The following is a 14,293-nucleotide window of genomic DNA, read 5'->3' as shown; positions in this document are numbered from 1 at the left end:
TCCTCCTCAGTCTAATTGGCTCCAAGAGAGACACACACATGCACACACGCGCACACACACGCGCGCGTTTTGCTTCAACAGGTGTGATGTCAGCAGGAGCTCAGCGTGGCGCCGCATGTTGCCATGGTGACCGTCAGGCGCCTAGCGACCAACAGTTGCTCGCGTGCTCATGTCTTCTTCCCTTTCATCTTCCCTGCTCTTCAGCTCCTTCCTCGCAGCCCTCCTCTCTTGCTCCTGTGCTGTTTTCATTCATCTTCCTTCTTCTTCTTCTCTTCCTCTGTCTGTGTTCCTCCACTTGATGGTGGTGTAAAAAGATGGATTTAAACAGCAGAGCAGAAAAGTGTCTGATATCCTGATGGCCTGTCCAAATGGTGGAATGGACACATTTGTCATGGGACACACATACCCAGACTCACACAGACAGACAATGGGACGCGCACTGATTAACCAGTGATACTTCCCATGTCGGCATTCAGGGACCCGTGTGAGGTGCAGGGTCTGTTGGTCTTACTAGCAGCTATGTGTCCTGTGTATAACCTGTGTTTAAATGCACCTGCATGTAAAAACCGTGTCTTCACAGAATTACAAGAAGAAGCTGTGAGGAAGCTTAAACACTGTAACCACATGCATAAAATATGATTAGGCAGAAAGGCAATGTTCATGTCAGCTAGTGTATGTAAGATGGCAGGATGTATTTTTAATGGATCAATTCTATGTTTATGAGACTGTATGAATCTTTTGGAACATGTAATTGCACAGTGATCAACATGTATTCATGAGTAAAATATTCTTTCTTTTCTATGAAATAAACTCTATGGACTAAATGACGTGACAGAGCTTTGGTCCATGTGGCTCACAATGACTTGTAACCCTGAGCTACAGCTATCCCACTACAGTCTAGAGATGGCACGATACCACTTTTTTATGTCCGATACCGATACCGATATCATAAATTTGGATATCTGCCGATACCGATATGAATCCGATATAGTGTTTTTTAATCAACAAAACTGTTTTTTAAATATCTTGCTGCATTTTGTATAAGTTCATACTCAAGTTTAAAACAACAACTACACTAAAGCTATTCTGTTATACCTGTATGCAAAAAAAAATGTTTCATAGTTCAGCAATACTGATCAATCTAATAAACTTAAACCTACACCATCCTCCATATTCTGGTATTTTAAAGAGTACTTAGCGTAAATATTAAGCAACCTAACTAATAGGGTTCCAACTCCCAGCAACAACAAAAATAAATAAATAAAAAATAGGGAACCACCCCTCACGCTCCACCTCATGATGCTTAATCGACGTAATCAACCTTAATTTGATGCAGTGTGGAAAAAAAAAAATGCACAGAAATCAATTATTTTTCAAGAAATATTAAATAGATTCAACATCTTTCTTAAACAAAATTGCAGACTGCACAGATGGTACCTTCCCAAAGGAAAAAGTACTATAGCTTACTAGGGTATATATATTAGACTTAATAGTTACTATATACAGTAATTGACTTCTATTCATTTTACATCAAATTAAAACTTTGGGTGTAAGATTTGGATAATTATTTATTAAAAGCTAGACATTTTAAATGAGAATAAGAAAGAAAAGTATGTCTTTGTGCCCCCTTTTCCCTGTTAATGCCCTATCGGCCCCCCTGGCTACACTTTGCTAGATCCGCCCCTGCACAGTTACAGCCGTCAGCTACGTAGAAAAAGATCCTTGAGTAGAAAGTAATAATAAATAAATTCTAACAACAGCTGATCAAGCTTAAACGTGCTGCTGTTGTTCAGCCGCTGGTTTCCTCTTTCTGGTGCAAAGTGGGCCAAAAACAAACAAGAGAGATGGACTCACGACAGAAAAGCCGATCAGCTGATCATTAAGCAGTTTCATGATTGAAGTAGCAGCAAGAAGAGGCAGTCGCTTGTTAAGCTTAACGCAGGAATGCTTTACAAACATTCAGAGATGGACTTACACACTTGCTTTACTTCTCTCGGGATAACTTTGTCGGAGATGAAATGCCGGGTTGCTAGCGAAGCTCCAAATGCTATCCAGACCACCGACAGGTCCCGCATGCCACAGCCGCTCTATCACGTGATGCATACTGCTCCGACGTGCTAACGTTCTGAGGTGAGTTACGGCGTGTTGCAAGTTTTGTGAGGTGCTTTCGTGATATTTAATGGATCTGATTACATTTTTTATTTTTCTCCGATATCCGATCCAGTAATTTAGGTCAGTATCGGACCGATACCGATACATAATATCGGATCAGTCCATCTCTACTACAGTCTCCAGCATCTTTCATATTATCATCGTGCACCCATTTCCCTCACTTCAGAGTCTCCATCATCGAGGCAACATAGCAGAGACTCGGTGATTGTGGTGTAAGACACCCTTCATGGACCACATTTAACGAACCAGCAGCTTGTGCAGTGAATGGGCTCTGTTCCTCCATTCAAATCTACTCCGTACACACGCACACACGCTTCTTAAACGTACGTTATACATGAGCCACATGTGTGTACTGCTCATGCGGCCATGTGTTGGGTATCACACTCTGACGCACTGTGGGGGTGCTCAGATGTCATCACTTTTCAGCTACCTGCCAGATCCAGGAAGCAACACAACTGACACTCACAGAGATCGTGTGTGTGTGTGTGTGTGTGTGTGTGTGTGTGTGTGTGTGTGAGAGAGAGAGAGTGAGTGAGTGAGAACTTTCACTTTAATATATCAAGTAACCAAGGAGACTTGGACCACTAATCAATATTTGATACAGTGCCACTTGAGCTGTGTGTGTGTGTGTGTGTGTGTACTTGGACCACTCTTATCCATTGCTTTTACTATAGAGGTTGTGGCCCGGGTCCAATGTGAGTGTCAGCACAGAGAATCGTCTCCAGCCAGCTGTTGGCTTACATTTAGTTTGTCATCTCAGGGAGAGGAGGCTGGTGGTAGTCATAACACTGCTCGTTGGAGCAATAAGATGGTGATGTTCATACACCTGCCCAAAAGTGCCAAAAGTCAACCGGGGATAAATACAAAAGCTACCAGAGGATGCTCAATACCTTGAGGGAGGGTATGAGTTGTGTCCCGTGTGGGGTGTATTTGTATTGAGTGATTACCTGTTTATTAAGATAATTCATGTGTACAGTATTCATTTAGTTCTTAAAGTCTCAAACCTTTTAGCAAAGGTTTTCTTCTCCTTATTATAGCCACTATGAAACTGTTACAGGAACCAACTCATCTTTACAGAACAATAAATATAATTATAAAAGTTGGTGTACATTCTAGCATCATTATTCACCTGACAAATCAGCAAAAGTCATAGTATGGCATCATGTCAGGCTGAACAACTCTAACTTTTAGAGTTCAAATGCCAGTTTCAGAAACCAGTGGGTAACATCAGTGTTGCTACATACTGTTACTTAGATTCTGTTTCTGAGGAGGTTCGGTCCAGACTAGGTGTTACATTCCAAATAAAGTGTTTTTTGAGTGAAACACAATAAGAAGAGTGCAGCTATGGGACTGTCCCTTACCTCAGGGGTATGTCATGAATTTGGCAGTTGGTACCAGTATGGTAAAATAGAAATGGTAAATGAACTTGCTCTTATACAGCGCTTTTCTACTCTTCCTGAGAGTTCAGAGTGCTTTATACAGCATACTTCATTCACCAGCTCTTCTTTGCTTTCGCAACTTGGGGTTGAGTATCTTGCACAAGGATGCTGAACCCCAAGGAGGCTGTACGGCCTGAGCTACAGCCGCTCATTAACACTGGATTCAATCAATCAAAAGTGTGTGAAAGTATATCAAGATGAATTCTTTTATCAGAAAATAACTTCAAAGCATGTGATAATGAACAGATGGATATACTTAGGTTAGCCTAAGTAGAATGATGGCAGATTCAATACAGAAATTTTAGGACTTCTTTGCACAGCTAAAACTTTGGTTTCCTTTGCACTTGTTGCTGCTGTTGTCTCTCTGCTCCTACGACGTCTGTGAACCCTTGGGGACCTTTTGACCCAGGGAAATGCACATACCAGCGAAAGTATGGGATCAAGCATGGCTTGACAGTTGACAGCAACACTGATGGGTCACGTATCGCTCTATGCTGTAAGAGGCCTGGTCTGTGGGTACATTATTCATTATCCTTGTGGACAGTGTTGTCAGTGACTGCTCCCCTGCACATCTATCTCCTGTTGACAATTGGCTAAGGAGAAACAGTGAAACTACCACTGAGGGACTCATTGGGTTGCCAGAGTCATCAAGTTTCCACATCTGCCAGGAGCTGTTTTAAAGAATAATGTAGTTCCCCAGTTCAGGTTCCTCTCTGCCCACTTGAAATATTTTGAAAAATGCAACATATTGAGGGTGAAGGATGGGTTGACAGATACTAGGGGAGAGGGAGTTGAGAGTTGGGCCAGGAGAAAGCAAGTGTAGTGTGAATCATTCACCAATATAATAAACTGGTAACAGCGCTGATTAATACCTCAGAAACTGGTTCTCACTGACAAAGGTTGATTTTTCAACATTACAGTCTAAACTGCAGTCCTCCCACTTTTAAAAGCAGCCATTCGGTAGATGCAATAAAATACCAGATTTATTTCTTAATTAAGTGCAGTAGGATGGGAATTTGTCTGCAGAGATACAGTTTGTGAGTACAGAAGTATAAATCAATAAGCCCTGTGCGTGTTGCCGACAGCTTTTACTGCAGCTGTAACCAAGCAGGCCAAAGTTTTATTAATGCCATCATTAATCTTATGAGTTTGGATTGTGATATCAACATGTGGTTTTAAGAGTCGGCCCCTCTCACAGTAAAATCAATGCTTATTAAACTCCAAATGCCACAGAGAAGTCGGCGTCCTACTTTCTCTGTTACTTTGCAGGGTTTTTTTAAATTTAATTTTTGTTTTCATGTTGCTTGATCTTTTCTCTTGTTTCATTTCTCCCCCCTCTTCCTTTATCTGTCCTTCTTTACCTCTTAGTTATATCTAATCCACTCCCCCTTCATTTCTCTCCTTTCATCTAATTATCTTGTGGACCCACAGTCTCTCTCTCTTTTTCCTTCCATCTCTTCTTTCCACTCACCCTTCCATTTATTTGACCTCTTCTCAATCTTGTCTCTCCACTCAGCTCTCTTCACTACCGTCTCGGTAGGCAATCCATCACCTCCCCCTCTCCTCTGCTGGGTATAATCTGAGGTATGAGTGTGTGTTTGTGCGGGTGTCTCCCTCCTTCCCCATCCATCTGAGCCTCCATGTTCTGAGTTATTACTATCTAATCATCAGTGAGCCCAGAGCTAATCCACCATCCACACACATCCATGTTTTTTCCCATACTTTGCAGGTTCGTATCAAGACTCAGAGGAGAGCAGTGAACTTTTCCTCTTCTAGTGTAATTGTCTTCCTTTTTGTAGGACAGGCTACCTGCAGGAGATGCATACGGCTTTTCATGCTGCAGCACCAATGGATTTTTGCTGTTGCTGGTTGTTCCTCTGCAGATCTATCATCAGTGTCTTTGTCTGCCCTTTGCTTTAAAAGCAGAGAGTCATATGTTTATGATGCTCTCCTGACGTCATAGACGGGATGCTGTCTGCTGACATTTAACGTACAGATCAGCACAGGCTCATGGAAGGCCTCAACATGACGTTTCAGTTTTGATTAGATTTCATCCTGGCCATACTATTTGATTATGATCATATAAAAAATTGTTTCAGTAGACATAATGACATAAGAATGGATAATTAACCAAAACTTTGCTCAGTCCCTTGCCCTTTTTTTTTTTATTTTTTTATTTTTTTTAACTGTTACTTCAGCTGTTGTCATGCTCGTTTAGCCTATAGTTTCTCTCTTCTGCTGTCGCTGTGTGTGTGAGGGGAAGTGAGGAGGAGCTGAACGTGGACTGAAGTGGTAGAATAGAGAAGATGGTGTTATCTTGAGCTGATTGCAAGTTGCTAGCCAACTGTAAGGGCAACACAAACTTTCCAAGTAGTGTTGATTGGTCCAGAACCAGAAACGGGCAAATGCCGACTGAACCCAAGCGTCTGTACGTCTGACAACAGTGAAATAACTGTGGGAACATGTTTCACATAGGGAACGCTTGGAGGATGGGTGCTGTATGTGTCAGCTTGAGGCAGTGCAAACTCACACATATGTATCCATATGAAAAAGATCCACATAATTTAAGTCAAGTCATCTTTATTTATATAGCACATTTAAAAGACATCAAGTGTCAGCCAAAGTGCTGAACAGAGGGATAATATAATAAAAATAATTAAAATAGATAAGATGAAAACATTACAGAAACATTGTAAGACATCCATATGTTTGTAAAAAATATCTGTACATGCAAATATGCACATACATATACAAAAATGTACACATTCACACACAAGCACACATATGTGAACATAAAATACATATATACGTGCATACACATGCAAACATCAGTCAATGAGATAAAAGACCAGAATAGCTAAAACAGAATAAAAGAGGTGTCAGGGAGATCCGAAAGCCTTAGAAAATAGGTTGGTCTTCAGATTCGATTTGAAGACTTCCAAGGATGAAGAGGATTTTATGAAAGGGGGAAGACTGTTCCAGAGTCTCGGGGCAGCAATGGAGAAAGCCCTGTAACCTCTAGATTTGAACTGGAAGCGTGAAACTAATAACAGCATCTGACTGGAGGAGCGCATAGTTCGAGTGGGTAGGTGGAGGCTAAGAAGATCTGAAACTATGGAGAGCTTTAAAAACAAATAATGAAACCTTAAAATCAGTTCTATATTTAACTGGCAGCCAATGCGAGTATCTGAGTAATAAACTCTCTCTTTCTGGTACCCGTCAGGAGCCTTGCGGCTGCATTTTGATCAAGTTGTAGGTGGGACAGGCTTGAGTGACAGATGCCTAAGTAGAGAGAGTTACAGTAGTCAAGATGTGATGATATGGAAGCATGAGTAACAGTTCCCAGGTCTTTAGATGACAGGATATTTTTGAGTTTAGAAATGCTCCCGAGTTGGAAACTCATGAACAACTGAATGAATTTGCTTGTCCAGCTTGAGGGTAGAATCAAAGATGAAACCAAGATTTTTTTACCTGGGGATGTACATTAGCTGATAATGGGCCCAAGTTGTTTCTTATAAGACTAATTTAAGCTCAAGTATTTCCAATGTAGAACTGACCTTAAATAAAAAGTTACTCTGATTAAAAGTATAATAACTCAAAAGTAAAAACAGGCAGGCTCTGAAAAGTATAAAAGAAAACAAAAACAGCTCTTAGGAGAAGATTTCTATGAGCTCTTTTTTCTTTTTTTCTTTTTTTTTTTTTGTCAAGCTAACTTATGTCACTGATATTGTAATAAACCGATATTAATACAAGCAAGCTTTATTTCAACTTATGTTCTAATTCTTATAACTCTATCCAGATTTTAACATTTATTTTTGTGAAGCACCAGCCGAGAAAAATGAAAAGAATTTAAAAAAAAAAAAAAGAGAGAGAAAGAAAGAAAGAAAGACATCTAACTCAGATTACCGGAAAATAATATTTAGTAAGTCTTCTTAAATGTCTTAAATCTAAAGTAATGAGCCTGTTAAAGTGTAAGGAGTAGAAAATAGAGATCTTGTGCTAAAAGTATAACAGGCAAAAAAAAATTCTGGCAAACAAAACATAAACAGATTTTCCCAAACAGTTATGTGTAGTTATTTACTTACTCATTCACTGCTCAGATCATCTGGGTGGTTGCTAGCTGAGAAGTTGCAGAGCCCCCTCTGGTGGACAGACAATGCACTCATGACATGGTTGAATGGTGTTTCTCCTGTCTCTCCTTTACTTTTTTAAAACTTGTGTTTATGGCCATCAGCCATAAATCAGCCAACTACCTGGGCTTGAGTCCCATTTACTGTGAGACAACTTACTTGTGATGTTGTTGTATACGTTTCCTTCAAAGACATGTCTGGAGTTACTTCTGTGACCACATTATTCAAATTCAGCTGTCACTCTGTTTTTATCCTATCAGTTGGCTCAAGATCAATTCTAACATGACAGAAACTTTGTGGGTTTTTGTGTTTGTTTCCTCCCCACCAGGTTTACTGATCATTTGGGGTCATGTGCAAAGTGTTAATAACACCCTTTAACCTGTTCATAAGTCCATCTCATTTACACTGCGCTGGCAAGAAGAGATCTAAAGCTTGATGGGTCAGCCCTGCCCGTGGTTTGTTAGCTTGGACCACGGTTCTTGAACGTCGATTAACAAACAGTTAATTTATGAAGTAAACATGACCAAGTGGCCTTTTATCCTTCACTATTATAATATTTGTATATGTTCTCTCACACCGCATCATTCATTATCAACTCTTCTTATTAAACTGCCGTCCTTTTCTTTCTCCCTCTCCTCCTCATCCTCCTGCTCCTCCCCTTCATCTCATCGCCACTCTTCCAACACGTATCCGTCTGTCTCGGGGTTTGCGTTCTTCCATCACTCCTACGTCCTCCGCTGCTTGTTCATTTGTCGTGCTGCTGAGTTTGCACAGGGCCCACATCAATCACAAACTAATAATGTTATGTAGAAAAATGGATAAAAGAGAGATGGCTTTCTTTCTTTTACACTGAGGGAATAAAAGCTTGCGGGGGAAGAGAGTGTATACACACAAACACACACACACACAGTGACACACTGCTTGTATTTAACTATGCTATGTGGTCTGTTTGTCCTCTAGGGTCTGGGTACCCGTATGTTCTGGAGGCCCCAGCTCAGGACTTTATATCTGGTAAACAAGCGAACAAAAGAATATATATCATCCCGCAATCGCCCCTTGAACTACCAACTAGCCCACAGTCCTCACACTCTGCTACAGCAAATAAAGCTGCATTAGCGCTCAGACATTAATCTTTGATAAGTGCTCATTAAGTGTACCGAATGCTTGAACATTCTCCCTCGCTTTGCTGTGTATTAATATGGCCATCATTCTAATAAATATCACACGTAGGTATCTGCAGATTCCAGCTGTGTGTGTGTGTGTGTGTGTGTGTGTGTGTGTGTGTGTGTGTGTGTGTGTGTGTGTGTGTGTGTGTGTGTGTGTCTTAGGGCAACAAAACAAAAGGAAAAATGGTGACCGGATTCATATATGCACATTCACCTTGTGGCTTTGTATTAATCAACAGCCAACATGAAAAATATCTATGTGTGTATATTATTCCCATTCCACTGTGTGCTCCTCTGCTAAAAAAGACTAACTCCCTCAGCCTGGCCTTATTACAGCTAGCCCCAAGCCCTAATGGAAAGTAATAACGAGCTCCAAACATCTGTGTGTGTCTCCGTGTGTGTGATACAGGGGATAAATGGTTCTGATTAAGGCCCGCTGCAGATGGGCATGATGATCAGTGTCTCCCTTCTTTCTGTTGCTTAAGAACACAAAAATGTACCATGGAGACACACACACACACACACACACACACACACACACACACACACACACACACACACACACACACACACACACACACACACACACACACACACACAGTTTTATTTTTTATAAGCTGTCTGCCTTTTTGCATTGTGTTGCCAGCAACTGTTAATACTTCAAACTTTTTCCATAAGATTGATGGTGTGTTTGCTTTTTCTCTGCTCCCATATGTATGCCTTGCATACATGTAGAGTACACACGTGTGTCTGCTATGTGGATGTTGTTGCTATAAGCTTAAACGACAGCAAAGGTACTGCATGCACAATAAAAGTGCTCCAAAATTGTCGAGGGCAGGCTGTGAAAGTGTAAATCAGCACACTCGTTTGTCTGCAGAGGACTGCGGAACGGAAGTGCTGACTCTGCAGCGGCAGAGCACGGGTGGTGTGTGTGTGTGTGTGTGTGTGTGTGTGGGGGGGGTTTGGGGTGGGGTGGAGAGAAGAGGAGGGCCAAACTGTATTGAGAGACTGAGAAATGAGGGAACTGCAGAGCAGCAATTGAAGAATAATTTGAAGAAGAAGGAGTTGGGGGAGAGGAAGGAAAATATATAAGACTGAGGGGTGGGAAGAAGCGAAATGGACAAAAGTGAGAGAGGGGCAGGTGACAGCAGAGGGCCGCAGAGTGGACAGCTGAAATTGATGAGCAGGGAGGGGGGGGAGGGAGATGAGAGGAAGAGAGAAGCTTTCCAGGGAGTCAGCAGCAGGCCCCTTGGCTTTTGGTGCAGCAGGCTTTCATCCAGGAAATGAAATGACTTACCTCTCCCCAGTGCCATTCGAACTCAGCACACACACAAACACACACGCGTGCAAAGCGAGAAACATATTTCCCCGACGCATTTAAGCCAAATGCACACAAACTTGTACCGATTGGCTGTTATTGTGATCATCATTGCCACCATCTGCCTATTTTGGCTCTGTGTGTGTGTCCACAGTGTGTGTCCCTGTTGGAGAAATCATGCCGCCACTTTCTCAGTCACCTTGTCACAGCCAACTTTTATTCATCATTGTCATCATCACCAGTATTGGACTGGTGCTTTGCTGAGAGCCATTAAACAGAAGCATCCAGTAACCAGTTCAAACAGGGATTTTTCTCTCTGAGCCACATATAAATACCATGTAATCTCATGTGGTAGCTCATGGGAGTTTATTTTTAATCAATTACATAGGGGAGCATATTGCAAATGAGCAACTAATCCAAAAATCATTAAAAGTGACCTATAATGTTCATGTCCACCTCTGTATTTTAATTCTTGGACTTTATTAGAGGAGGGCAGGATCCATACTTCATAAATTTGCCTCATTTATCTTTTACTGAGCTTTGGTGGAGCCCCTCAGCTCAACGAGCAATTTTAGCTCGCTTTCTGCTCCCTTAATCCAGCTTACCTCTGATTGGCTGTTTGTCATAAACAGAAGGTATAAGCACAGGTGAGCCTGAGATACTCATTTTTAGGACTGCCCCCTCTTGCTATCATCATCCAGATTTAAAGGCTGTGGCTTTGGCTCCCAGAGATTTACTTGTTGACACACAGGCCTCTGTAGTGGAAAATTTGGCCATGTTTAATATCATTATCCACCATTGTTACATGATACATATGACAGAAAATAAGGAAAAACATGATGGGGCCATTTTTCCATCGTGATTGTAACAACCAAATCTATAAGAATAAATAAGCCAAACATCAGCAATGCCCCAGCATAAGAGTTGAGCATAAAATAAACAGAATAACACAAGACAAGCAAGTATGAATAAATTACAAATATTAACTATTAAACCTAGCAGTATAATTTCAGCTTTGCAGGTGTGTGTGTGTGCGTGCGTGTGTGTGTGTGTGTGTGTGTGTGTGCGCGTGCGTGCGTGCGTGCGTGCGTGCGTGCGCATCACTGGACAAAACAGTTTTGTGATTAATGGGTTTTTATATCTACATTTTGTGAATACAGTGGCAAACATCTCTACACGTGTTACTGTTGCTTTTAAAAAAAATAAAGTTGTCGTCGTGGCTGCTGCACTCAGCCGATCTCAACTTTTCACCTCTTTTCTCATTATTGATTCCTTCTACACTAATAGATCCAGGAGTGGAGGTTGCCATGACAGTAAAGTTTGGGGTCATTCTTTCAGAGGCCAGCAGGTCAGAGCTGGCTTTGTAGGTTCCAAAGCCTCTGAGGAGACACAGGACTGAAGTGACTTCCTGGAAAGAGACGGAGAGGGGAAAGAAAAGTCAGTCGCCTTAATGCATTCATTAAGGATGACGTTAGGACTGCAGTATTGATGTGTGTGTGTGTGTGTGTGTGTGTGTGTGTGTGTGTGTTCGCCTGGCAATGAAAAGGGCTATTGATCAACAAGTTTAAAGTTGTATGTAAAAGTTTTGAGCTCCAGAGGTAAAAATGGAGATACAGTAGTGACAGGTCTAGTCTAAGCAATTAACCAGAGACAGGTTGTAAGAGTTAGCTGTCACGGACTTGCAGATGCCACAGGAACAACTTGAGAAGGTGCTGACAAAAGAATTATTTCCTATCCAGCTCTCTGCAGTGTCTTTAAGACTCAGTGCCATTGTAGAACTAGCTCCAAGTTGGTCATATTCCCAGACTTGTTAAGCTCAGAGTGTGACTGATTTCTTAACAGGTCCTTTCTCTTCTGTTGGTTAACCACAAAGACGGTGTACATGCAGATCAGGTGGTCACTAGCCGTAGCTGTGTAAACCCACATAAACTGGCTTTAGTATCTGCAAGATATGAAGAGCTTTCCACCCAAAGATATTTCCTCTTTGGGGTTTAATAAATGGCATAGTGGTGCCGAGCACTCTCTTAGCTGCCTGTTAGAGAGATTGGGCATGCAATGCTGAGTACCTAAGGTGTAGACTTTGATTCATAATTGGATGTAAGATTTTACCCCATGGTATCACCACCATGACAGTGGGTGTGTGTGTGGTTTGTTTTGTTTTGTTTTTGTTTTTTCTGTGTGCGTTTTTTTTTTTTTTTTTAATATATCATATGAGAGTAAATGAAAGAAAAGAAACTGTTATTGGCCTACTCAGGGTGAGCTGCACACAAAGATCAATAGCAATAGTTGCATCAACGTGGGTGACTTTTAATGTTATTTGAAATGGGTGACTACCACTGTGGGGTTGCTATTCAGAGTGGCACTGGCTCATTCAAACAGTTCTTAGAATATGTGTGAACATTGCATCAATCTTTAGTCTTTTAAGTCGCTGGAAATTTAAGGACATTATTTTTTTTATCAATTTAGTAATTTTGCTATTTTTTTACTGCCCAAAGGTCCAGTCTTGAGTTCAGCAGAGAGTACTTATTGAGCTCCCTAACATCCTATCCAACTTGAGCTCCCTGGTGCCAGTCCTAGCTGTCACACTGCAAGAGGCGGGGTCACCCTGGACAGGTCACCAGTCCACTGCAGGGCACACACTCTGTTCCACACCTGTGGTCAATTTAGAATCACCGCCTAACCCGGGTTATTCCGCTGGATTGTGGATAAAACTAAACCCATCAAAATATTTAGCCAACAGGTCTCTTTGGTATCTGTAACTGATGGCGTACTTTAATAGAAACACGCATGGGATGAGCCTCCATTAATTAGCTTCACTCTGTAAACATTTTCTTTTCAGAGGAAGATCAGTGAGCATGTGTGTTGTAGCTAGAGCTGTAACTGAAGACCTAAATTCGGTCTTAACAGTGTGTGTGTGTGTGTGTGTGTGTGTGTGTGTGTGTGTGTGTGTGCGTGCGTGCGTGCGTGCGTGCGCATCACTGGACAAAACAGTTTTGTGATTAATGGGTTTTTATATCTACATTTTGTGAATACAGTGGCAAACATCTCTACACGTGTTACTGTTGCTTTTAAAAAAAATAAAGTTGTCGTCGTGGCTGCTGCACTCAGCCGATCTCAACTTTTCACCTCTTTTCTCATTATTGATTCCTTCTACACTAATAGATCCAGGAGTGGAGGTTGCCATGACAGTAAAGTTTGGGGTCATTCTTTCAGAGGCCAGCAGGTCAGAGCTGGCTTTGTAGGTTCCAAAGCCTCTGAGGAGACACAGGACTGAAGTGACTTCCTGGAAAGAGACGGAGAGGGGAAAGAAAAGTCAGTCGCCTTAATGCATTCATTAAGGATGACGTTAGGACTGCAGTATTGATGTGTGTGTGTGTGTGTGTGTGTGTGTGTGTGTGTGTGTGTGTGTGTGTTCGCCTGGCAATGAAAAGGGCTATTGATCAACAAGTTTAAAGTTGTATGTAAAAGTTTTGAGCTCCAGAGGTAAAAATGGAGATACAGTAGTGACAGGTCTAGTCTAAGCAATTAACCAGAGACAGGTTGTAAGAGTTAGCTGTCACGGACTTGCAGATGCCACAGGAACAACTTGAGAAGGTGCTGACAAAAGAATTATTTCCTATCCAGCTCTCTGCAGTGTCTTTAAGACTCAGTGCCATTGTAGAACTAGCTCCAAGTTGGTCATATTCCCAGACTTGTTAAGCTCAGAGTGTGACTGATTTCTTAACAGGTCCTTTCTCTTCTGTTGGTTAACCACAAAGACGGTGTGTACATGCAGATCAGGTGGTCACTAGCCGTAGCTGTGTAAACCCACATAAACTGGCTTTAGTATCTGCAAGATATGAAGAGCTTTCCACCCAAAGATATTTCCTCTTTGGGGTTTAATAAATGGCATAGTGGTGCCGAGCACTCTCTTAGCTGCCTGTTAGAGAGATTGGGCATGCAATGCTGAGTACCTAAGGTGTAGACTTTGATTCATAATTGGATGTAAGATTTTACCCCATGGTATCACCACCATGACAGTGGGTGTGTGTGTGTGTGTGTGTGGTTTGTTTTGTTTGGTTTTTGTTT

The 14,293-nt window shown here is 41.6% G+C and overlaps 1 protein-coding gene and 1 long non-coding RNA gene across 4 annotated transcripts in view; one reads left to right on the top strand and one right to left on the bottom strand.

The window, feature by feature from the left end:
- The window catches only part of clcn2c (chloride channel 2c), a 224,527-nt gene that overhangs the window by 102,740 nt on the left and 107,494 nt on the right, over positions 1-14,293 (top strand). For 2 of the 3 annotated variants that reach the window (XM_040025317.1, XM_040025309.1), the window contains exon 3: positions 8,702-8,752. The exons of the other annotated variant lie outside the window; for it this stretch is intronic. In XM_040025317.1, the coding sequence (XP_039881251.1) occupies positions 8,702-8,752 (51 nt within the window). The remainder of the gene's footprint in view (positions 1-8,701; positions 8,753-14,293) is intronic. 3 annotated transcript variants of the gene reach the window in all.
- LOC120729615 lies at positions 7,927-11,989 on the bottom strand. The gene is made up of 3 exons (XR_005694960.1): positions 11,878-11,989; positions 9,116-9,121; positions 7,927-7,938 (listed from the first exon to the last, which is right to left on the bottom strand). It is a non-coding gene; the product is annotated as an uncharacterized LOC120729615 (long non-coding RNA).

The sequence above is a fragment of the Simochromis diagramma genome, unplaced genomic scaffold (genome assembly GCF_900408965.1).
Source record: "Simochromis diagramma unplaced genomic scaffold, fSimDia1.1 OVJJ01000348.1, whole genome shotgun sequence".
In the NCBI taxonomy this organism is placed as follows: Eukaryota; Metazoa; Chordata; class Actinopteri; order Cichliformes; family Cichlidae; genus Simochromis; species Simochromis diagramma.
Note: the sequence above shows the minus strand (reverse complement) of the source record. Positions and strands in the feature narration are given on the sequence as shown.